The sequence below is a fragment of the Myotis davidii genome, unplaced genomic scaffold (genome assembly GCF_000327345.1).
Source record: "Myotis davidii unplaced genomic scaffold, ASM32734v1 scaffold743, whole genome shotgun sequence".
Taxonomy (NCBI): Eukaryota; Metazoa; Chordata; class Mammalia; order Chiroptera; family Vespertilionidae; genus Myotis; species Myotis davidii.
The window spans coordinates 1,607,363-1,632,888 of record NW_006296221.1 but is presented as its reverse complement, the minus strand read 5'-3'; the positions used below and the strand labels follow the sequence as shown (position 1 = coordinate 1,632,888).

General features: G+C 39.9%; 1 protein-coding gene across 1 annotated transcript in view; it reads left to right on the top strand.

The window, feature by feature from the left end:
- The window catches only part of ZCCHC4 (zinc finger, CCHC domain containing 4), a 39,681-nt gene extending 17,903 nt beyond the window's left edge, over positions 1 to 21,778 (top strand). The window contains exons 5-11 of the mRNA XM_015568681.1: positions 911 to 983; positions 3,945 to 4,095; positions 5,559 to 5,659; positions 18,307 to 18,428; positions 18,666 to 18,741; positions 20,707 to 20,758; positions 21,275 to 21,778. Of these exons, the coding sequence (XP_015424167.1) occupies positions 911 to 983; positions 3,945 to 4,095; positions 5,559 to 5,659; positions 18,307 to 18,428; positions 18,666 to 18,741; positions 20,707 to 20,758; positions 21,275 to 21,480 (781 nt within the window). The 3' untranslated portion in view covers positions 21,481 to 21,778. The remainder of the gene's footprint in view (positions 1 to 910; positions 984 to 3,944; positions 4,096 to 5,558; positions 5,660 to 18,306; positions 18,429 to 18,665; positions 18,742 to 20,706; positions 20,759 to 21,274) is intronic.
- The last annotated feature ends 3,748 nt before the right edge of the window (positions 21,779 to 25,526 follow it).

Below are 25,526 nucleotides of genomic sequence, written 5' to 3'. Positions count from 1 at the left end.
CGTAGTTAAGGGGTTTTATTCCCTCCCTAACTTCAGGGAAAAATCCCTGCCTGGGGAAACAACCTTTCTCAGAGAGGTGACCTTGGTTAAAACACATACCAAGAAGGTGAGCAAACATTAAGAATAGTATGTCATATACGCCAGGTCCCTTGAAACATATGCTGTGCAGATGTTTCTTCCCTGCAGCGACTGTGTCAAGCAGCAAGGATGGACCGGCTCCCGGCAATTCATCATTCACTGTTACCAACTAAGATTTGGGGAAAGCTTTTTATTTTTTTCTTAAACACAAATTTTGCCCTAGCTGGTTTGGCTCAGTAGATAGAGAGTCGGCCTGCGGACTGAGGGTACTGGGTTCGATTCCATTCAAGGACACATGCCGGATTGCTGGCTCAATCCCCATGCTATCCCTCTCCCTTCTTCTCTGTGGAAAATCAATAAAATATATTTAAAAAAAAAACAACAAAAACAAAATAAAAACAAACAACCCACTAATTTTTTAAAAAAAATTTTGTTTTTTTATTTTTTAGTCCTCACCTGAGAATATTTTCTCATTGATTTTTAGAGAGAGGGGGAGAGGGAAAGACAGAAATATCAATGTGAGAGAAACACATAGATTGGTTGCCTCCTGCATGAGCCAGGACCGGGGCTGGGCCAGAGAGGATCCCGCAACCAAGGTATGTGCCCTTGACCAGAATTGAACCTGGGACCCTTCGGTCCGCAGGCCAATGCTCTATCCACTGAGCCAAATCCAGTAGGGCTGGGAAAGCATTCCTTATTTAAGAAGACGAAGCATGATGAAATTGACTTTATTAAAGGTGTGATTTCACAGTTTTAAAATGTAGTTTATATTTATTTATTGTATAACTATGACTGGACAAGTAACTCCAGTAATAAGCAAATTATTTTACAGGTATTCGCAGTTTTATATGGAAGATAGCTTTTGCCATTATAACATGTTTAACCATCACTTCTTTGATGGAGAGGTAAGAATTGTTAACATTCTCTTTCTTCTCTTGTGAAGAATAAATTCAAGAGTATCTCCTGTGTTATTTTTCTAAAGTCCCTTAACATCAAATTGTGGCTGTTCCACCATTTACTCATAGAGATATTTTATTCATTAACTGAGAAGATATTGAGCATCTGGAAGTGATCACATTATTTCTCTTTCATGACTCTTCACTACTTTTTGGGTAAAGATCCACTTTCTTACCAAGGCTCACATGGTTTTGTGTGGTCTGAGCACTGCCACTCTTTCGCCCCTCCTCTCCCTGCTCCTGCTTTGCTCTTTGTGTTCATCTCGAACTCTCATCTGGAACAGGCCTTCCCACCACAGGGCCTTTTGCCCTGCCATGCCCTCTGCCTTCTCCTCTCTATTTGCCTCGTTAACTTTACCTCATTCTTCAGAGCTCTGTTCCAAGTCATTTTCTCCAGCTCCCCTGAGCCCCAGACAAGGTCAAGTTCTCCTTTGTGGAGTTAGGATACTATAATTAAACCAGAGGCCCAATGCATGAAATTCGTGAAAGTGCCTTGACCCCGCTGCCACCTGGGCCGGGGGCCTCTGCCGCCTCTGTCTGGGCTTTGTCCAGAAGGAAGGATATCCGGAAGGATGCCTGGTCTAATTAGCATGTTACGATTTTATTATTATAGTTGTGTGGTTAGTTGTTTGGTATCTGTCTCCCTGGTAAATTTCATGCCCCAGTTCAGGAGATTTATGGTTTTATTAGATTACTCCTTAAAAACTAGTGTCTAATAAAGATGTGTCAACATAGGTTCATTAATTCTAATAAATGTACCCCTCTGGTGGGCAATGTTAATGGGGAGGCTGTGTATGTGTAGGACCAGGGTCATGTGGGATATCTCTGTGTCTTCTTCTCAATTTTGCTGTGAACCTAAAACTACTCCAAAAAAAATAGTCTTAATAAAAAGATAGTGGCTTAAAGGAAGCTTCTTTATATGATGTTAATAACGTCACTGTGAATAAACAACACAGCAGAGCTGATACTTCCACTCCTACTTTGAGCTCTTTGTCAGTCTTATTACAAAATAAAAATCAAAACCAACCAGTAGTCACACCTCCCAGGAGGTTTTGATTGGAATTATCAAGATCTCCTGAAGCATATCTGTGTGTGTGTGTGTGTGTGTGTGACTTTTTAAAGATAGTGAACCATGCTAAAGTATTTATTGTGCTTTAAGATAATAGCTAATGATAGAATGAAAACCAAGCAAGACTGAAAAAACAAGCATTTAGAAAATGAAAACAGATTCTGAATTGTTAGTTGGGATTGAAAATGAGTCTCCTGATTTAGTAAGGATAGCCAGTGACGCACGCCTTCTTTCAGAATCAGTTGGGCATTGGGATATCTATTTTTCAGCTATTTATCTCTCTCTCCCTCTCCCTTCCTCTCTGAAATCAATAAAAATATACATTTTTTGAAATATTTATTTTTTAGATATATTTTTATTGATTTTAGAGAAGAAGAGAGAGAAACATCAATGATGAGAGACAATCATTGATCGGCTGCCTCCTGCATGTTCCTTACTGGGGATTGATCCCACAACCCGGGCATGTGCCCTTGACTGGAATCGAACCCGGGACCCTTCAGTGTCCAGGCCGACGCTCTATCCACTGAGCCAGACCAGCTAGGGTAATAAAAATATGAAGTGCCAGTTTTTAGTGATAATTGAGATGAAGAAAAGAGGATACTGTCAACATTGGTGGTATAAGCCAGCATCTGTTTCCATAGGTGTCAACATTAGGACCCTCAGCAACTCTTGACAGGACATTATAGCCTAGATTCTTACCTGGAAGTTTATGCTTAATGTTTTTAAAATTTGGTTAAGAGTTTACGCCTAGTTTATTTGTTTATTTTCTTTTTTTCTGCTTTTAACTAAGGAATTTGAAGATTTTTCAATAACATCATCTGTACTTTAGGTCCTGTTCATGTCGGCAGGTTAAGAAAGTACCAGGCAACGCTTGAAAAATGATTAACCTTCTTGACACGCTGTCCTTTGCTGTAGGACTGCCAGTAGGAGGTTAATAGTGACTCTCCTAGGGAAAGGGATTAGGATACGGTGCTTTTTCCTCTCATCAGTTGGGATTTAGTAGTAGGACAGTGTATATTTTAAAGGACATATAGGTTTATTAAAGTTTAACTTACCACTAAACTTTAAAATCATGTGCCACTCAGGATATCGTTAAGTGTTGATTTGCTTTTATAGATGAGTATGTACTTGAAAACTATTACAAAGTCAGTTGACTGGAGTTATTATTATAGATGTATCTCTCATTAACATCTCCCAAAACAACAACAACAACAAAAGATACATATTTTAGATAGTAGTTATGTTAAGTTTGCAATTACTAAAAGCACTTGAATCAGTTTGTTGGGAAAATCTGTTACTAGCATGGTCTCATGGCCTGGATACGAGTTGTTATTTGTGACCCTTCGTTTATTTACTTACCGTGCATGTTCTCAAAACCCTTTGTATTTAACTGGTAATTGTAGCTCTTATTAAACTGAACACATGTGGTGGACAGACCAGATAGGAAAGAAATGTGCCTTGTCTTTATGTTCCCAGTGTTTGGCAGAGTCCCTGCTTCTGTTTATTGAATTGAATTTCGAGTTTTAGATAGTTTTTCATGGGTAATGAGTTTCTCTCTTTTAAGTTACTAAATTTAGGTTTTTAATTTAACCATTTGAAATGTGTAGTCCTCTGATAGTGATGGTATTTGAATTTGCAATTTTAAAAACTTCCTTATCAAGAAACCCAAAGATAAAATCACACAGGGGCTGAATGAGGGAGGCTTGAGGATGCCGGTGAGGGACTCTGCGGTGGCAGATGGGTGAAATTTCAGTACCAAGAGTGAGACCGAGCCTAGTGCATTCTCCTCCAAATAGGACGAAGTGCCTCCCTAATTTAGAAATGAATGTGTATTTTTCCAGGCTGCCCTTGAAGTATGCAGAACATTTTTACAGGAAGATAAAGGTGAAGGAGTCATTATGGTGACAGACCCTCCTTTTGGTGGCTTGGTTGAACCTCTGGCTGTTACATTCAAGAAGCTAATTGCTATGTGGAAGAAAGGTCAAAGTCAAGGTGTGTAATTTATTACTTACTTCAAAATAAACATGTATCTGAGCATTTACTTTCTGTCAAATCAGATCTTGGTGAATCAGAGCACTAAAATATATATGCCTTTGTTTCTGGTCTTTTTTAAAAGCAGGCTTATTTGTTAATGTGGCATATTTTATCATCATGATACACTTTGTATTATCCTGATCATGTGTTTTTAAAATGGCTTGTAGATAATTTTGTTCTTATGGGCATAAAGGGACATGAAGAACAGCAGTAAATTGTCTTTTTTTTTTTTTCTTCAGTAAATACAGGTATGGGCAAAAGTAGGTTTATAGTTGTTTATATGGAAAATAATGCTAAAATAAATAAGTAGTACTACAAAAATAAACTGTGTTTTGTGTACCCACAACTACTTTTACCCACCACTGTATTTACTGAAGGGCCATGAACCAGGTGGTAGAAATAGAGCAGTGACCATTGTCAGCCACATAGCTCTGCCCTCATGCTCCTTCCATTCCCTGCTCCTAAAGTCTCGCCCAGGACTAGAAGATAGCACCGACCTCTGGCCCAGAGTGCTAAGTCATGCCTGGATTTGGGGGGAAAGTCAGACACCCAGGAGCCAGACAGTGGTTATCAGTGACACAGATACCTGGTCCTAGCGGTGGAGGAATGGATGAGGGTTATTATTCAGTTTCAGGTGGTTTAGGACTTCCAAGTATTTCATCCAATGATCTAATTAGTTTGTACAATAATTTTTTAGTTTCCAGCTTACAAGTTGATAAATTGTAAAAGCGTTAGGAGTTTGTGATCAAGTTTCTCAGTCAATTGTGCTACATAAATAGTGTACTTTGGGGGACAGAATGCAAACGAAATCTAAAATATGACTCATAGTGTTAAGTATTCCATTTATTTTCAGTTCCTAAGTCACTTATCGGAGTGTATAAAGTCCGTATTATTGGGGAAGCAATAAAGAGCTTTGTGGGCTTGAATTCCAATTCTGCCACTTACCAGCTCCGTGGACTTGAACCAATGACTTAAATCTTGTGGCTTCATTTTCTTCTTCCATAAAATGGGATTATTAATATCTAACTCTAGAGGTTATTATACATAGACAACATATCAAAAGTTCCTAGCATTGTGTTCAGCCTATATATAACAGCTGTATTCCTGCCTCTCATAAAAATTAATTTTATATTCCACTTTTTTGGTAACATCTCTACCTTTACATGTACTATTGTGATATGCATGTTAGGATTACTTCATATGTGTAGCTGTGTTTAGATAGAGGAGAACGTTTCCATTGTCTTTGTGAGAGGTCTGACTGTACATGGTGCTCTGGTAGACATTCCTTCCTTTTGTGTGATTTAAATGTATTGAAAGTTGTAGTTTCTTCTGATACCAGAAGCTTTCCAGTTATAGATGTTATATTTTTTTCTTTAATATCAGTTTCTTATTTTCTTTCTCCTTTTTTTCTGATCCATTAGATAACAATCACAAAGAACTACCCATTTTCTGGATTTTTCCCTATTTTTTTGAATCCCGAATTTGTCAGTTTTTTCCAAGCTTCCACATGCTGGACTACCAGGTATAGTAACTATTCTGTCTTCTGGCATGGTTGGAGAGTGTATATTCAGCTTAAATAAATATCCTGATAAGACTATCCATTGGTTTTAGTAAATGAAAATACTGTAACTTTTGTGAAAAACAAATCCAGTGGTATCTCAATGTCTGTTGTCCCTAGGGTGCTTATTTAAAATAGGGATTTTTAGGTAGCAAAATAAACCTACTAAAGCAGTATCAGAGGGTGGAACCACCCCCCCCCTCGCCGCCCCCCCCACACACACAAAACAACAACAAACAAACAAGACATTTTACTAAGCTTCCCAGGTGGTTCAGAAGTACAGCTAGGTTTTAATCTTTTACCATTACCGGAAGATTTCATAGCACCTCATGATCATCATAATGCAGTGGCTTTTTTCTGGTTCGAGGTTATAGAGAAGTAAGTAGCTTCTTCTGGTCTGTAGTCTGCCATGAACACTTTATTGTGCAACTGTGAGGATGTCAGGATGTCTAAGGGGAGAGGTATGTCTGAGGTCGTGGGGCATCAGAGAGCAGAGATGCTGAGGTCTGTTTGTGAGTGAATGTGTTGATTCAAGGAGGACTTGATTAGACCTCCACATCTCTGCCCAAGGCCCTGGGAACCTGTCTTAGGTGAGAATAGACGCCAGAGGCCTCCGTAGCTCCACCCTCCCCTCAACCTGGTCTTCTGCTTTAATGTCCATTTTCCTGTGTTCATGTCCTTGAGTTCTGAAGTGAACCCATTGTTACCACTAGTATGTGTGGTCACCTAGTGGGCATTGCTTCCTCTTTTGTAACAATCCTTTTCTTTTTTAATTTATTTAATTTTTATTGGTTTCAGAGAGGAAGGGAGAGGGAGAGAGAAATAGAGACGTCAATGATGAGAGAGAATCATTGATCAACTGCCTCCTATTGGGGGATCAAGCCCGCAACCCAGGCATGTGACCTGACCGGGAATCGAACCATGACCTCCTGGTTCATGGGTCAATGCTCAACCACTGAGACACACTGGCTAGGCTATAATATTTTTTCATTTGAGTTTTCTGAGCAATTGACTATCCTCTAATTAAGGCTTTTCATCCTATAATTGTAAATGTCTTCACTAGTTATTCCAAACTAGTATAGGTTCTAATCTTTCTAGTCTTGAAGACATACCATTACAAAAATTATGTAGAAGTTCTGAAAGGAGTAGTGTTACTAAAAACGAGGGGACAGATCCTACCTGTGATTTCACCCCAAATAGCAAATATAATTTTGAAGTATTCACTTCCAGTCTCTTTAAAAAGCAGTTTACATATTTGTAATCATAACAGATGAATTTGAATTTGTTTTCTTCACTGTCTTATATAAATGTACATTTTAAAATGCAGCTACATAATTTTTATGTTTTTAATAACTTGAAATTATTTCATTGACAGGCTGTGTTATCATTCTCCTCTTTTAGGACTTACAGGTTGCTTCCACTTTTAAGGTGCTATAAATAACCCTGCCATTAACATCTTTTATTCATATAATTTTCTCCCATATTTTACATAACTTCCTTAGAATTCCAAAACTAAAATGGAATTCTAAAAATTACATTATTAAATTTAATAGACATTTTGATGACTATTGGACCATATTAACTGGTTCTTTTCCAAAAGTGTATAACACAAGCCTTTTTAACCTTGACTTTTTGAGCTCTGCTACAGACAAAATCCATATCACAATTCTCCCCAGAGGTGGTTTTCTTTCCTTTTTAGGGCACCCAGTTTTCTGTTTCTTGTCTGTGGGATGCTTCTAATATTGACATTTACAATGCAGAGATAGCTGACGTATCCTGAAGATGTTAACTAAATAAACTAGTTCCCATTTCCAGGAACACCTGCTCCCTTCCACAGTGAATCATTATCCAGTACAATGCTTGCACATAGTAGGTGCCCTACATGCTGAATAAAAAGTGAATTAAAAAGTTAGCATAAACTCTGGATTCGAAAAGGAACTGAGTTTAATCCTGGTTCTGCCAGTCGCTAGCAAGGTGCATGTTATCTAACTCTCTGATGATGCTAATCTTACCTGATAAATAAGGATAGTGATACTCTATCTGTCTCATAAGGTCTTATGAATTATATGAGATCAGACATCAAAAAGGCTTAGCCTAGGCCAGTGGTTCTCAGCCTGTGGGTCATGACCCCTTTGGGGGTTGAACGACCCTTTACAGGGTTGCCTAAGACCATTGGAAAACACATATATAATTACATATTGTTTTTGTGATTAATCACTATGCTTTAATTATGTTCAATTAATACAGTTCCACAACATGAGGAACTGTATTAAAGGGTCGCGGCATTAGGAAAGTTGAGAACTACTGGCCTAGGCCCTAAAACAAAGCAAATGTAGAGTAAAGGTTATTGCTATAAGCATTGTCATAACCATCACTGTCATTGTCGTAGCCAGCAATATATTGTCATCATCCAGATAGTCCCAAGGTGGGGGTAAAACTCTCTTCAGGTCCTCTTTTGTACAGTCTCTGAGACATTAAAATTGCAAAATACAGGTTTCTCAGAAAACTCTTCCATCTATTGTGGACAAGAGTTTGAAATGATGAGGGGGTAAAGGCAGATCCCGAATAAAGTGATGAGAAAAGTTAATGTACAGTAACCCATTATCATTGTTTAGACAGCCTGTGTAACTAGGAAAGATCTTTTGGAAATATTGGAGTTTAGTTTTGAGAAATATATTGGATATAATTATGTAATTCACTAGAGCAGTGGTCGGCAAACTCATTAGTCAACAGAGCCAAATATCAACAGTACTTCTTCAAAATAGACTTGCCCAGGCCAAAAACCGACATCTGTGCATGGGCCACGAAGTTTCAATCGCACTGTACGCGCGCCTGCACATGGTATTTTGTGGAAAAGCCACACTCAAGGGGCCAAAGAGCTGCACATGGCTCGCGAGCTGCAGTTTGCTGACCATGGCACCAGAGGCCCGTTGCACGAATAAATTCGTGCAATAGGCCTTCACTTCCCCTGCTGCCGGCACCGGTTTTCTCTGGCATCCGGGACCTAGGCCTTCGCTCCTCCGGCCGGAGCCTTCTGTCTTCGTTCTGCTGCTTCACACCTACATATGCAAATTAACCGCCATATTTGTTGGGTTAATTTGCATACTCCTGCTTGGCTGGTGAGCATATCGGAAGGACAGTCAATTTACATGTTTGTCTATTATTAGGTAAGATTGTATTAGTGAAATAGGTTCTAATTAGGTCGTGTATTGAACAGGGTGAAAAGCAGTCTTTTCAATAAAGAGAAAGCCAACTTTTTAAAAGAAAATTTAGAATAGTATTTATAAAACCAAATATTTTTTATAATGTCTACTAAAATAAGACTACTGCCCCAGACATGCTCACAGTTGGAGAAACTGATTTCACCATATCTCCTAGTGCAGATTGATAATCTAAAGGAAAAGACATCAGTGCCCCTTACTAAATAGTCAGGTATTGCATGTTATAAAAATTCTTGTGGTACAGTGGTTGAAAATCTCTGTCCTGGCCTAGCCATTTTGACTCAGTGGATAGAGCATCGGCCTGCAGACTGAAGGGTCCCAGGTTCGACTCTGGTCAAGGGCACGAACCTCGGTTGCAGGCTCCTCCCTGGTGACCATTCTTTGTTTCTCTCTCACATTGATATTGCTCTCTGTCTCTCCCTCTCTCTTCCACTCTCTTTAAAAATCAATGGAAAAATATTCTTGTGTGAGGATTTAAAAAAAAAGAAAGAAAGAAAAAAGAAAATCTCTGTCCTGGTGGATTTAACCTTTTTTGTTATACCTCCCCTTTCATGATTTTTCTGCCTTTGTTTTTTTTTTTAATTAAAGCTTTATTGTTCAGATTATTACATTTGTTCCTCTTTCCCGCCCCCATACCTCCCCTCCTCCCAGTTCCCGCCCCACCCTCCGCCCTCACTCCCCACCCACTGTCCTCATCCATAGGTGCACGATTTTTGTCCAGTCTCTTCCCGCATCTCCCACACCCCTTTCCCCCCCAACAATAGTCAGTCCATTCCCTTTCTATGTCCCTGATTCTATTATGATCACCAGATTATTTACTCACTTGATTCTTAGATTCACTTGATAGATGCATGTTTGTTGTTCATAATTTGTATCTTTACCTTTTTCTTCTTCTTCCTCTTCTTAAAGGATACCTTTCAGCATTTCATATAATACTGGTTTAGCTTTTCCTTATCTGTGAAGCTCTTTATCTGACCTTCAGATCGGAATGATAGCTTAGCTGGATAAAGTAATCTTGGTTGTAGGTTCTTGGTATTCATCACTTTGAATATTTCTTCCCATTCCCTTCTGGCCTGCAAAGTTTCTGTTGAGAAATCAGCTGACAGTCGTATGGGTATTCCCTTGTAGGTAACTGATTTTCTTTCTCTTGCTGCTTTTAAGATTCTCTCTTTGTCTTTTGCTCTTGGCATTTTAATTCGGATGTGTCTTGGTGTGGTCCTCTTTGGATTCCTTTTGTTTGGGGTTCTCTGCGCTTCCTGGACCTATAAGTCTATTTCTTTCACCAGGTGGGGGAAGTTTTCTGTCATTATTTCTTCAAATAGGTTTTCAATATCTTGCTCTCTCTCATCTTCTGGCACCCCTATAATTCTGATGTTGGTACGCTTGAAGCTGTCCCAGAGGCTCCTTACACTATCTTCGTATTTTCGGATTCTTTTTTCATTTTGCTTTCCAGTTGGGTGTTGTTTGCTTCTTCGCATTTAGAATCTTTGACTTGATTCTTGCGCTCCTCTGGTCTGCTGTTGGGTGTCTGTGTAATATTCTTTTTTTGTTTTTTAAATATATTTTATTGATTTTTCACAGAGAGGAAGGGAGAGAGAGAGTTAGAAACATCGATGGGAGAGAAACATTGACCAGCTGCCTCCTGCACACCTCCCACCGGGGAAGTGCCCCCAACCCAGGAACATGCCCTTGACCGGAACCGAGCCTGGGACTCTTCAGTCCGCAGGCCGACGCTCTATCCACTGAGCCAAACCGGTTTCGGCGTCTCCGCATTTTTTAATCTGTTCTTGGTGCACCCCCTAGTGGTCTTCGTGTGCAGTCTTGTTGTAGTTAAGCCTTGATTGTTGTCGGCAATACCAGGGGTGATTTGACCTCCAGGCTAACTGGCTATGAGAGTCAGCTGTGTCTGCAGTGGGAGAGCTTCTGTGCTGGATCTCTAGGGCGGTGCTAATCTAGCGTTTGCCTGAGGCTATCCGGCAAATGGCTCTGCGCAGGGCTTGGGCGGGTCGGGTACCCGGGGATCCACAGGGCGGCGGAGAGAGCAGTTATGGCTGCTCTCAGTTCCGTCCCTAGGGGCTTTGCCTCACAGAGTCCCAGCAACCGCTGCAAACCTCAGCGAGAAAGCTGCCTTCGAGTTCCGACCGCAGCCAGACAGTCCCGCTTCTCCTGTTTGAGTCTGGGTCCCTAGAGACTCACCCGGATCTTGAGCTCAGAGTCTGAAACTCCCTCCCGATTGACAACAACAACCGCGCCCTCTGCCGCCAGCCCGCTCCACGCGCACTCTGCACCTTAGTATTTCACTTCTGCACCGCGCCTCCTCTGAGTCTGGGTATGATATTCTCTTTCCTCCTAGTTGTAGAATTTCCACTCAGCCAGCCTTCCTGTGGTTCTGGATGATGTCCGTTCCGTCTTTTAGTTTTATTTTTGAAGTGGTTGTTCGAGGCAGCAATCTCCGGCGTTAACCTATGCTGCCATCTTGGTTTCCTCTCTGCCTTTGTTTTTGAAAATGTATCTGGACTTATCATCATCATCATCATCCTTTCTGGGCCTTTTACTTTCTTTTCTTCCTTTCATTACTTCAACCTCATTTTGTGGTAATTCTTTTTCGTTTGTGTTAGCCTCCTTTATCAATTACAAATTTGGAAGTCTCCTCTCCTCCTTCCCAGACTTTTTCCCCGAGACCTTGATTAGGCCTTCTTCCTGATGTTGCCAGAGATGATTATAAACCCTCAAACCACAATGCAGTAAAACCCCCCAAATCACTACATCTTTTTCTAAGATACTTATCAGGTGAGAGGAAAGCAGAGATGCTGCACATCTTCATAAAATATAAATTATGTAGACTCTTTTATGAGAAGGCACTTGATGAGTGCAGAATAAAATAGTTATCAAAGACCTAGGAAACGGAGTGCTTTATTAAGGGTAGATTAGAGAGGAAGGATGTGATAATGAAAAGAAATCCTGATTTAGTCAGAAGTTTGAGTTCTAGCACTGCCTTATAGAGGCTGTTTAGTCTTGGGAGAAGTCACTTTATCTTTCCAGGTCTCTGTTTCCTTACCTATGAAATAAAATAATAAAATAAAATAAAATAAAATAATAAATAAAATAAAATAAAATAATAAATAAATAAAATAAAAATAAATAAAAAATAAATAAAATACAATAAAGAAAATACAATAAAATAAAATAAAATGATTGAGCCAGAAAGGGGCGGGCAGATAAGTTTCACTTTTATTGCTAATCCTGATGAATTAATTAGTAGTGACTTTCTGGCAGAGAGCAGTGTGGCTGATGAGTGACGTCTGTTCCTAGGGTCAGGGTCAGGATCAGGCCCTGATGGCATTCAGGGCTTGTATTTACCATATCTGAACTAGGTCCTCTCACTTACCTTCCACCTGGACAGTAGTTGCCTAGCACACAGCAGGCTCCTCAGTCGATCCTGTTACCTGGCTGACCTCTTGTCCCTCTGCCATCCTCCTCCCACCCTCCCTCCAATCCTTGCTATTTTTTTTTTTTAATCCTCACTTGAGTTTTTTTCCATTGATTTTTTAGAGAGTGGAAGGGAGGGAGGACGGGGAGAGAGAGAAACATTGATGTGAGACACATGGATTGGTTGCCTCCCACACAAACCCCCACTGTGTCGGGGAATCATGGTCTCTTATTTCTACTTAATATGCGACATTTGTCTGGATTGATAAAAGTAGAACTCTTTGCTTTTTTTTCTTTTAAGCTGTCTTTTAAAAAATCATCCCGTATAGAAAACTGTGTTTTTAAGTCTAGTTTCATGTTTAGAAATGAAGATATTTTGATAGGAATTTTTGAGGTATGATTGTAAATTAAAACATAGCAACTGAAATTCTTAAGACTTGATATACAATAAAACATGTAATGGGTTTGGAGTGGCAAGGGGATAATTTATATACACAGGGTGAGCAGAAGTAGGTTTACAGTTGTGAGTATGCTGTTGAAACAGTTTATTCTTGTATTATTATTTATTAATTACTAGAGGCCAGGTGCAAAACATTTGTGCAGTGTGTGTGTGTGTGGAGGGGTGGGGGGGCCCTCAGCCTGGCCTGCGTCCTCACACAGTCCAGGAGCCCTTGGGGTCCTTAGCGCTGCTGTGGAGGCTGGAGAGACTCCCGCCTCTGCCGCTGTGCTCACCAGCTGTGAGCCTGGCTTCTGGCTGAGCGGTGCTCCCCCTGAGGAGCGCACTGACCGCAAGGGAACAGCTCCTGCATTGAGCATCTGCCCCCCTGGTGGTCAGTGCGCGTCACAGCTACTGGTCCTTCTGCTGTTTGGTTGATTTGCATATTAGCCTTGTATTATATAGGATTGTATTATTTAACATACAGGCAATTATAAACCTATTTTTGCCCCATGCTTTATATAGTCATTTTAAATGAGGTTACTTGGGATATGGAGAATATGAGTAAAAGATCTATTGCTGTGGTTGAAGTTGGGTGATAGAGCTGAAGAGTTAGTTCACTTGGGACCCTTTCAATTTTCCTGAATTAAACAGAACATAGTCCTTAGGGAGTTATGAACATACAAGTTCTCTGTTTTATTTCATCTTTGTTACCCAGTATGATGCGTGGAGCATAGTAGGTTCAAAATAAATGTTGGTGGACTTGAATGCTTTGGTTTCCCTATAACTAGTTTCAGCCTCACATTACAGAAGAAATTTGTGTAGAGATAAAATTAAAAGTTAGGAAGTGCAGAGATTTTGTGCTTTCCCTCATTTCTATACAGTACTTCATCACATTAATCAGTTCCATGGGAGAAATTTTCTATTTGAAAGTGCCTCTCATCATCATTGTGAGTGAAATGTCAGGGATAATGATGGGAAAATGGTGTATCAGCTCTACCACTAGTGAAATGCAATTTGCAAAATTGTGTTTGCTTTACAGCGCTTCCATAGGAGGTTTATTTGTGTGGATGAAGCTATGAAATATGGATGTATGTTAGAGGTACATTAATTTATCCTAGCAGCATGCATTTTACATACCATATGTTTATAGTTAATTAGCACAACAAACCCGCATTTAAAAATAATAATAATCTCAATTAGGTTATGCAAAATCAAGCAATCAACCACCTTCCTGACACATATATTCTCCTACTCCTTGGGTAACTATAAAGAAATTGTTCTTTTTTTTCCTTTTCTCCCATCTGTTATCTATTATATTGCCTGGAATATTCCATTTGCTAGAAATCTTCGTAAGATTCTCTTGGGAAGAATTGTTTTTCTTTTGACGTTCAAAATATCTTTGTTGAATTTAATAAGGTGCCATATATTTATTGAGTACAAAGAGGAGTGCAATGGGGAAAATTATGAATTTAAATAATTTAAAAAGAAAACTGAAGTTACTATTTTAAGGTGATTTAGAAGTAAAATCTACTTTAATATCTTAGACTCTAATAGGTAACATATATTCATAGACTTTTAAAATTGGAAAGAAACAGATGTAATGGAGGCTAACTTCCCAGCTTAATAATCCTCTCCACTAAATTCATGACAAGTACTCATCTATCCTCACTTGAATGCGTTCAGTGAGCAAAGTCCTACAGTCTTACAAGTAAGGCAACTCAATTTATTGAATAGCTCTAATTGTTAGAAAATTTTCTCATATTGAGATAAAATATGCTCCCCATTAACTTCTTACTAGTAGTCCTGCTTCTGTTCTCAGAAGCAATAAGGGATAAGCCTAATTTCTATTCCACATGACACCCCTTCAGTTATAAAGTAGCTATCAGATCTTCCCAGTCTTCTCTTTTCTGAACAAACACCCCCAATATATTAAACTCTAAATCCTATTCATTTCCATTACTTTCATTGGAAATGAGCAGGTTTTACTAATGTCTCTCTTAAAATGTAGTGACTGAATGTGGGGCTTCAGATGTGATCTAACTTATCCTTGCAGTTGAGCTTGGTTCCAGCTTTTGCCCAGTTATGCCGGGCTGTGGACTTATCATACTGACAGCTAACAGAACCCCCAGGGCTGTTTCCATACTGCCCCTTGTTTAGCTGGGCCTCCTCATCCTGTACTTATTCTTCCTCACTGCTGAAGCTTGTTAATCAGTCTTCCTAAATTTGTCCACCTGTAAGTCCCGTAGGCATTGGCAGGGCCACTGAGAAAGCTTAGGACTCTACTTTTAAAGGTTTCTCTTTCCATTGTCATCAGTTCCTTACAGTTTTGCGATTTGCTTATTAAATAGTTAGATTGCAAGCCAGTTTGTGGTAAATACTTAAGAAAATTTTTATTTATATATTTTTTTAATCCTCACTCCAGGATTGATTTTTAGAGAGAGAGAAACGGGGAGAGAGAGAGAAATATTGATGTGAGACACAGTGATCCGTTGCCTCCTGTATGTGCCCGACCAGGGATGAAACCTGCAATCTGGGTATGTGCCCTGACAGGGAATCAAACCCTCAACCTTTTGGTGTATGGGATAATGCTCCAGTTAGCTGAATTACCTGGCCAGGGTGGTTGTAAATTTGTAAGTGTATTCTTGTTTAGAATCTAAACAATTCATTACAACTTATTTGAAAGTTGTGATCTACCATATCTACACTAATAAAAGACAAACATGCAAATTGTACCTTCACCATGCCTTAGGCCATGCCCACCAGCCAATCAAAGTGACTATATGCAAATTAACCCAACCAGGATGGCAGCCAGCAGCCACAGAGCTGGAGCAAGCAGGAGTCTTGATTGCTCCAGTGATGGAGGAACCCAAGCTTCCCGCATGCCCTGGCTGGCTCTGAGCTCCACTCAAGGCTACAAAGTTTCAATTATAGAAGGTAAATAAATCCCAGAATAAAAAAAAAGAAAAAAAAGGAGAGGCTGGGAGCTTCCGTCGCCAGGGGGCTTGGGGAGCCTGAAAATGGCCCTCAGCCCCTCACCCAGACTGGCCAGGCACCACAGGGGGGACCCCCACCCTGAAGGGGGTGTGACCAGCCTGAAAACACCCATTAGCCCCTCACCCAGGCTGGCCAGGCACCCTAGTGAGACGCCCACCCTGATCCGGGACACCCTTCAGGGCAAACCAGCTGGCCCCCACCCATGCACTATGCCTCTATCCTATATAATAAAAGGGTAATATGCAAACTGAACCTAACAGCAGAACCACTGGGAATGACTAGTCACTATGACACACACTGACCACCAGGGGGCAGATGCTCAGTGTAGGATCTGTCCCCTGGTGGTCAGTGCACTCCCACAGGGGGAACTCTGCTCAGCCACAAGCCAGGCTGACGGCTGCCAGCACAGTGGTGGTGGCGAGAGCCTCTCCCGCCTCCTCAGCAGCATAAGGATGTCCGACTGCAGCTTAGGTCTGCTCCCTGCTGGTAAGTGAACATCCCCCGAGGGCTGCCGGACTGCCAGAGGGATGTCTGACTGCCAGCTTGGGCCTGATCCCCCAGGGAGCGGGCCTAAGCCAGCAGGTGGACATCCCCTGAAGGGTTCCAGATTGCAAGAGGGCCTAGGCCGGGCTGAGGAACCCCCCCGAGTGCACAAATTTTTGTGCACCAGGCCTCTAGTTTACCGCATAAAAATCTAATGGTATCTTGTGGATACTCTAAAGCACTGGTTCTCAAACTTTAGTGTGCAGAAGGGCTTGTTAAAAATACAGATTGTGGGTTTTACTAGATCGTAGGTGAGGCAAGAATTTGCATTCCTAACAAGATCCCGGTAATGTTGCCCATCCAGACACCACCCTGAAAATTACTGATCTAAAAAAAGATGGACTAAGTGGCCCGGTGGCACATCACTTCAAAGGTAAAATTTTTTTAATGCCAAAAAATGAAATTATTATTATTTTTAAAATATATTTTATTGGTTTTTTTTACAGAGAGGAAGGGAGAGGGATAGAGAGTTAGAAACATCAATGAGAGAGAAACATCGATCAGCTGCCTCCTGCACACTCCCTACTGGGGATGTGCCCGCAATCAAGGTTCATGCCCTTGACCGGAATCAAACCTGGAACCCATGAGTCCGCAGGCTGATGCTCTATCCTCTGAGCCGAACCGGTTAGGGTTGAAATTATTTTTTAAAAATTGTTTTTTAATTACAGTTATTCAATGTTATTTTATATTAGAGGCCCAGTGCATGAAATTCATGCATGGGTAGGGTCCCTAGGCCTGGCTGGCAATCAGGGCCGATCTGTGGGGTGACAGGTGGGGCAATCGGGGCCCCTGCTCGCACCCACCTTGGCCTGGTGCCACCCACGCACCTGCTCCACCATCTTGCTACAGTCTCACTCTCGTCTGGGGGCCGATTGGGGCTGTCAGCACCTCCACTGCCACTTGCTGTCAGTGCTGCGACACTGACGCCCGCCATGTTCTGCACTGCCCCCTGGTGGTCAGTGCACCTCTAACTCCTGGTTGGTAGCCCCCCCCCCCCGCCAATATTTCCCATACCAACCTGACACTATACATAGTAATTACAGTACTAGAGCCTGGTGCACGAAATTCATGCACTCATGGCGGGGAGGGGGGTTCCTTAGTCTGGATTGTGAGAGGGTGCAGGCCAGGCCGAGGGACTCCACTGGTGCACAGTTGGGGCCGGGGAGGGACCACAGGAGGGCTTCAGGGCATGTCCAGCCCATCTCGCTCAGTCTCGATCAGCTGGACCCAAAACTAACCTGCCAGTCGGAGTGTCTGTCCCCTGGTGGTCAGTGCACTTCATAGCGACTGGTCAACCGATTGACTGCCCCCTGATGTCAGTGCTCATCATAGCGAGCGGTTGAGCGGTCTTAGCATATCATTAGCATATTACACTTTGATTGGTTGAATGGCCGACTGGATGACTGGACACTTAGCATAGTAGGCTTTTATTATACGGGATTATTGACTATACTAGAGGCCTGATGCACAAAATTCATGCAAGAGTAGGCCTTCCTTCCCCCAGCTGCTGGCACCGCTTCCCTTGCAGCCCTAGCTTCGTCTGGAAGGTTGTCCGGAAGGATGTCCGGTCTAATTAGCATATTATGCTTTTATTATTATAGATTCCCTATGCTGTACTTTATGTCCCCATGACTATTTTGTGATTACCAATTTGTACTTCTTACAAAATCTAAATTCTTCATTACATAATAGCCTTTCTTGTAAAGTCTGTTGTATTGGATTAAGGATCAGAGTTGTTCTCAATGTTAGGCAGTGTGAATTTGTCATAGCAAATTTTACTGTTGTTATAATGAAATTTCACTGCCATAGAGGCCTTCCTGAAGCTGCTCATTAGTAAGTAAGCTCTTGCTTTTAAGAATTTCTTATTAATAATTTAGTTTAACCTGTATCTTGGCATCAGCTTGTTCATTTATTGGTTAAAGAATCTTAAGGAATATTGACTCATTTGAGTAAATTTTCTTTTTCCATTTTTTTAAACTTTCTAGGTAGATTATGATAATCATGCACTTTATAAACATGGAAAGACAGGTCGGAAACAGTCTCCTGTGCGTATTTTCACCAATATTCCACCCAACAAAATAATTCTTCCTGTGGAAGAAGGGTATAGGTAAGATCATAGTGGGACCTTGAAGTTCATGTCACTGAGTATCAGTTCCATATATCTAACATTAAAATGCTTTTAATATTGACTCATGTGGTTCTGTTACTTTTAACTGTGGCCCATAATTTTGTATTCAATTAAATTTGGATTACACCCAGTTTTTGTAATGAATGCCTTGCAAACTTTTATCTACTCTGTGAATCTCAATAAGTATATGCAACTAAGTCTTTCTTTCCTCTGTAGGTTTTGCCCTCTGTGTCAACGATATGTTTCTCTAGAGAATCAACACTGTGAGCACTGTAATTCGTGCACATCCAAGGTATAAGTTTTTTTAGAATACATTTATTCACCTTTATTAGTTTTATTTAATAGTTTTCATTACATTTGTTTGTTATTTTGTTAATGTAATTTGTGTTAATATCATTTATTAATTATACACGAATACAGCATTTTATTTCTAATTATAAAATACAACAGGCTTTAAAAAAATACTTAGACAAATAAGAGAGTCCTGGAGCAGAGTAAGCCTGAAACATTGCTGGAGGCACAAATGACAGAACTGAAGCTGCCTTACCTCAGGCACATCCTGAGAAGGCAGGGTCCTGTGGGAAAACAATAATGCTGGGAAAATGAGGCATCAGGAAAAGAGGAAGATCAGCTATGAGATGGACTCCATAAGGCAGCGGTCGCCAGCCTTTCCAACCTCACGGACCACCAGTGGTCCACGGATCACCAGTTGGTGACCGCTGCTCCAAAGGTTTCCTTAAAGTTAAAGTAAGCCATAGGCATGAGTCCTTAGGAGATGAGCAGGGCTGTTGAGGACAGGAGATTGTAGACATCCCTCATTCATGGGGTCACCAGGAGTGGAGCCAACTTCACAGCATGTCACACAGTTGACTTTGTCATCATAATAATTATTTGAAGTTTATATGGTACTATATGGCTACTAAAATTATTACTGGTTAAGGCACTGAATTTTGTTAAGCATACAGAATTACGTTGTTTCAAATATGGCATTGAAGTATTAGATCCCATCACTGTTCTGGTGAAGTTATAATTAATAACATGTCCTGGAGGAAGGACTCCATGGGACAGACTTCCTCTTTATTTTTTAGGAATCACCCTTGAGTTGCTCTGTTATTTTAAACTAGAGGCCTGATGCATGAAATTAGTGCAAGAGTAGGCCTTCCTTCCCCCGACTGCCGGCACCAGCTTCCCTCTGGCACCCGGGACCCGGGCTTCCCTCTGGCCACTGGCAGGCACCTGGGACCCGGGCTTCCCTCGCAACACAGGCTTCGTCCAGAAGGTCGTTTGGTCTAATTAACGTATTACGCTTTTATTATTATAGATAAGTCCACTCAGAAAGAACATATGAAGTTTAGTTTGGCCGATAAGCACATACTAGTCTTCAAAGGAAAGAGGATATATATTTATAACTAAGAGAAAGTACATTTTTCATAACTTTATAATTTTATTACTGGTTATATTAGTTTTTAATTTTGTTAACATACCTGATGGCATATATTTTCAATTCTTTTAGAAGTAATCTGTATTCTTCAGCTAAAAAAATGATACCCAGAGCGTAAAAGTGCAAAATGTGGAAAATAAAACTTTATTATAGAGACGCACACATGGTGGTAAATAAACAAAAGCAAGGAAGTGACCATTACAAAAGCCAGACGAGGTGTCACTACTCTGGGGAAGGAGGAAGCTGGGCTGGCAAGGGGCACGTGGGGAAGTGTCCAGGAGGCTGATGGCGTTCTGTTTCCTGACCTGTTGGGTTCATAAGTGGTTACTTTATATTATCATTAAATTGGACATTTGTGTCTAATGCACTTTTCTAGGTATGTTTTATTTCAGTTTTAAAATCACCCAAATAGTAATCTATCATCCCTATCTTTCTAAATGATATAGTTCTCAGATATGAATTTTATTAAGGATTATGCCAGTTCAACACATAAAAATTATGAATCATTAATTCTCTTGAAATTTTCATTGCGTCCTTCCTTATGCAGATGGGGTTGCTTGATCTGGAGTGGACTTTAAAGATCATTTAGAGAAATCCCCCAGTTGTAGAGTTAAGGAAATTGGGGCACATCAACGAGACATTGAGTAGAGTGGAGATATGCATATGTTAAAATCAAAGTATGTAATTTTGAAGCTTAGGAAAGTGAGAAATAGGAATTAATAATTTACACAGATTTTAATAAGACATTTTAATTTTTAATTGTGGGACTTGATTTTTAATGACAAATTAAATATAATTTTAAATTTGTTTTTGTAGGATGGCAGGAAATGGAACCATTGCTTTCTCTGCAAAAAGTGTGTAAAGCCTTGTAAGTATTTAGACTTAGTGTTTGAAATCCTGTGAAAACAGTTGAATTTTTCTTCTTCTAGATAGGATTTGTATGTAACTGCATTTATAAAAGAAAAAATCACTATAGAGACCTGTATTAATTTACTTGCTTTTTAATTTTTATAATTACCAAAGTGTATGTTCTCTACTTCATAGAAAGCCATAACTACTAACCTCTTTCTGTGTGCCATTGGATTTGGCTTGTTTTAATAGGGCTTTGTGTCACGCAGCCAGCCCCCGTGTGTCAGTGGCCCTAAGATCACATGGCTCACTAGAGAAGGACTAAATTCGTTGCTATGTCTCAGACAGAAGTTAGCTGATTTACAAGGGATTCCGGCCTCTTAACTTTGGGCTCTTTAGTGAAATTATAACCAGCTATGCAAACCTGTGACAGTAATTGAAGTAAACATTATTCATGCTTCCCTATCATAAAGGTTAATCAAATGAAAAATTACCTTAAATGAACCTCTTCTAAAACTCAATTTTTATTTTACAGCCTGGATCCACTGTAGCATTTGCAATCACTGTGCTCTTCCCGGTCATTCTTGCGAGGGCCCTAGAGACGGCTGCTTCATTTGCGGTGAATTAGATCACAAACGTAGTACCTGTCCTAACATCTCTGCAGCTACAAGAGTTAGCAAGTTAGTTGAATTCTTTTGTTTACTAGAAGAAAAATTTCATTGTGTGACTTATACAGAGTAATCCACAAAAGTGTGCAATAATTGGAAGATTCAAAAGTGCTAAAGTAATTGTTGTATTGTTTGCATGGATTGGGAAAGGAGGATATGAAGATGAGTCCAAGAGCTTAGAAATTTATAGGTAAGACATGAAAATAACCAGAACATAAGGTAGAAAGTGACTAACTTTATATCTCCTGCGGTTAGTGTGAAATTATAATTTGTGGGGCGAGGGTTCAGGCTTTATTGAAGGATCTGCTGTTTAAGTCAGGACAGATTGGCTGTAGACATATGGTATTGGGTAAGGCTGGAGCACAATCTCAGATGCAGTGAAATGTATGATTCCACAGTGGACACACTGGAAGATGAAGTTATTTCTTTAAAGTAGATGAGACTTCAAAAAAAAATACTTAGACATATTTTATATTTAAATATTTAAAGTTTAATTTTTACCTTTTTTCTGTTAATAATTTCCCTTCTCTCACCAATATTTGGTGTTGGTTATAACTCAGAGCAAAGTCATACCAATGACAATGGTATACTTAGAAAAACCATTGCTATTTCAACTGGGCTAACTTGAATGAATGATTATACTTTTTTTTAAACTAAAAGTGATGATAGGTATTGAGTCCTCTTGTTTTATTGATATGAAGATCAGATAGCCAAGTTTAACATTACACAAAAATTGAGATGAGGATCAAAGTTTGAGCTATCAGATGACTTGTAATTAAAAAAATATCTATTGCCCTGGCTGTGTAGCTCAGTTTGTTAGAGCATCATCCCATATACCAAAAGACTGCAGATTCAATTTCCAGTGAGGGAACATACCTACGTTGCAGGTTCCATCCCCATTCGGGGCACGTGCAGGAGGCAACCGATCGATGTCTCTCTCTCACATCAATGTTTCCCTCTCTCTATTCCTTATCTCTCTCTAAAATCAATAAAAATAGCCCAGCTGGCGTTGCTCAATGGTTGCGTGACTACCTGTGAACCAGAAAGTCATGATTTAGTTCCTGGTCAGGGCACATGCCTGGGTTATGGGCTGGATCCCATGTGGGGTGTGCAGGAGGCAGCCAATCAATGATTCTCTCTCATCATTGATGTTTCTAACTCTCCCTCTCCCTTCCTCTCTGAAATCAATAAAAATATATTGTAAAAAATAATAATAAAATAAAATCAATAAAATCATGTCCTTGAGCAAGGATTAAAAAAAGAAAAAAGTTATCAATTAGTAATAGAAGTATCCAGTTCTTTGGTACCTATGATTATACTAGTGGCCCAGTACATGGATTCATGAACATTGAAAGGAAATTAATTAGAAGAAATATTTTAATATGACTCTTCGCCCTTTCTCTATAATAGAAGTGTCAACCAAATTCATGATCGACAATGACAGATCAGAACACATGCGTGTGATTGGCACCAGCGAGAGCTTTATATGTATTGAGCATGCACGAGTCAACTTAGCCTTTTAAATATATAGAATAAACTTGCTTAATTAGACCTGCTTTCTGATTTAGCTAAACTTTTTCCAGCCCAATGAAGCACCCCAACTTCTCTTTCAGGTAATTGTCAGCAACAAGCAGTAAATATCAACACAATGCAGATTATTGTAGATAACACAGGGAGCACAAAGGGTAAAATATTTAACGGCAGCAGTGTTTGACTATATTCTGCGCAGTGAGAAAACCTGACATCATTTTCAAGGTCCACCATTTCTTCTTTTCAGTCGGGTCAAGTTTCTGAGCTTTCTAAATCTTGGTTTTTCTGGCTAACAAAAAGAAAATAGGATTCTACCGAGTCTCCTATCTACCTACTTCAGGACTTCAGTGAGGATCAAATGAGATGAGGCATGGGAAAAGGCTTCACAGACATTTGGTTAAAGTGTAAAATGTTTGCTCCTGGCTATAAAGCAAGTTGTGTACCTGGGCTGAAGAAACTGCAAGGAGGCTAGTCTCTAGGAAGAGGAAGCCAGGCGTTGCTACGTGAGGTCATTACCTGGCGCACACAGCCACCATTTCCTGTCTGGGCTGGGTTGTGGGCCGAATTTTGCGCCATGGGGGTCTCGGCAGCATCGGCTGCGATTTGGTAGGGTGTTACTCTGGGGTGCTGGCGGGGCCTGTGCCCCACTTGGGGGAAACCGAGTGTTGCTTTGTCGAGGCCATGTCCATGGTGCCGTTTCTTTGTTAATGGCCAGTGTGCGTCACAGCAGCTCCTGTGTTGAGCGTCTGCCCCCTGGTGGTCAGTGCACATCATAGCGACTGGTTGGATGGTTGGAAGGACACAGCATATTAGCCTTTTTTATATATAGATTAGAGTTTTATTTGATTTGTCATTGGAAATTATTTTGTTCCATTACTTTCCAGCCATTTGAATTCTGCCTACTATTTAAACTGCCTTTTTTATCTTTACCAAATTTACTTTAAATAATGATTTCCACTAAGTGGATATGCTTTTCATTGATTCTAGAGAGAGGAGGAGAGAGGGAGAGGCAAAAATACCTATTGGTTGGCTCCTGTACGTGCCCCAACTGCAATCTGGGTTTGTGCCCTGACTCCAAATCAAATCCTCGACCTTTCGGTACATGGGACAATGCTCCAACTGAGTCACACTGGCCAGGGCTGTGATAGTTTCTAAATTAGTTAAACAGGTGTACTGAAGAATTTTACAAAATATTTTTTCTTACAAAATAGAATAGAACCTTACAAAATAGAATACAACCTAATGAACTATTGGTCTGGGATTGTTGCACTATTTACAGTGTAATTCAGGTTACAAACAGGAGTTAGTAACATGCTCAGCCTTTGATTCTGTGATCTTAGGATCCATGGAAACTGAATTTGCATTTTGGTACTATATTGCAGACTCTTCATTGGTTCTAAAATAGTCCTGGCTAGTCTATTTGGTAGTAATACATTGTTTTCATTGAGAGAAACCATCTTGTATCTTCTAGTATTGCATTTTATCAAGTTTAATTCAAAGAGAAAATCCCTTAGGATGTAGTACTTCTCTCAGAGAAAACTGCTAACTGAACTCTTGTTAACAGTTATCTTAAGGTATTGCTTTAAAAATTTTTTTATAATGGAATTGAAAATGCAAGCCTTTTTTTGCAATAGAAAAAATAATTTTAATAGTCTTTTTAGCATAAATGGCATAAAATATCTTTTCATCTTACGTATTTTATAGCTGCTCAAATTAATTGGCTTTCCCTTAGTACTAATTTTCCCTTGGTTGTGGATTAGAATGATGCTGGCTCCCTCTTGTGGTTAAAGCTCACTTTATCAGTTATATAAATACCTATAATTTAGAGGACAAATACTAGGTCAATTTAATTTTAAGGAAAAATAAGATAATTAATTGATTTATGCTTAATCACTTCATCACTGTTGAAAAAATTTATCTCTGGAAAGTTTTATTTATTCATATTACAAGTGAATGTTTTCTTTTTTTTTTTTTATAATCACAATTTTTTTAATATATTTTATTGATTTTTTACAGAGAGGAAGGGAGAGAGGTAGAGAGCTAGAAACATCAATGAGCGAGAAGCATCGATCAGCTGCCTCCTGCACACCCCCCACTGGGGATGTGCCCGCAACCCAGGTACATGCCCTTGACCGGAATCGAACCTGGGACCCTTCAGTCCGCAGGCCGACGCTCTATCCACTGAGCCAAACCGGTTTCGGCACAAGTGAATGTTTTCTTTCTGTTCTTGTGTACTGTATTCTCTAGTGAAATCTGGTTCTTCTTATAGGAGGATCAGCCAAAGAAAATTTGTTTAAATTTTACATACAGGCATGCATAGCTTCATTGACTTTGCCATTAAGAGGTTATACTTCATTAAATTTGCAAAATCATCATTTATCAGGACATCATCCTACTTTTTAAAAAATGGCTGGAGGGAAAGGAGATTTATATAACATGCACAAAACAGTAAAAAAAAAAAATGATTGTTTTATTTGCTTTATAATCTGGTAGGATACCCCAGTCCATAGTGCAAAATCTATAAATATGGAAAAACTTAGTTGTCAAGCAAAATTCCAAGAATAATAGTCATGGAGCTAGTGATAATAG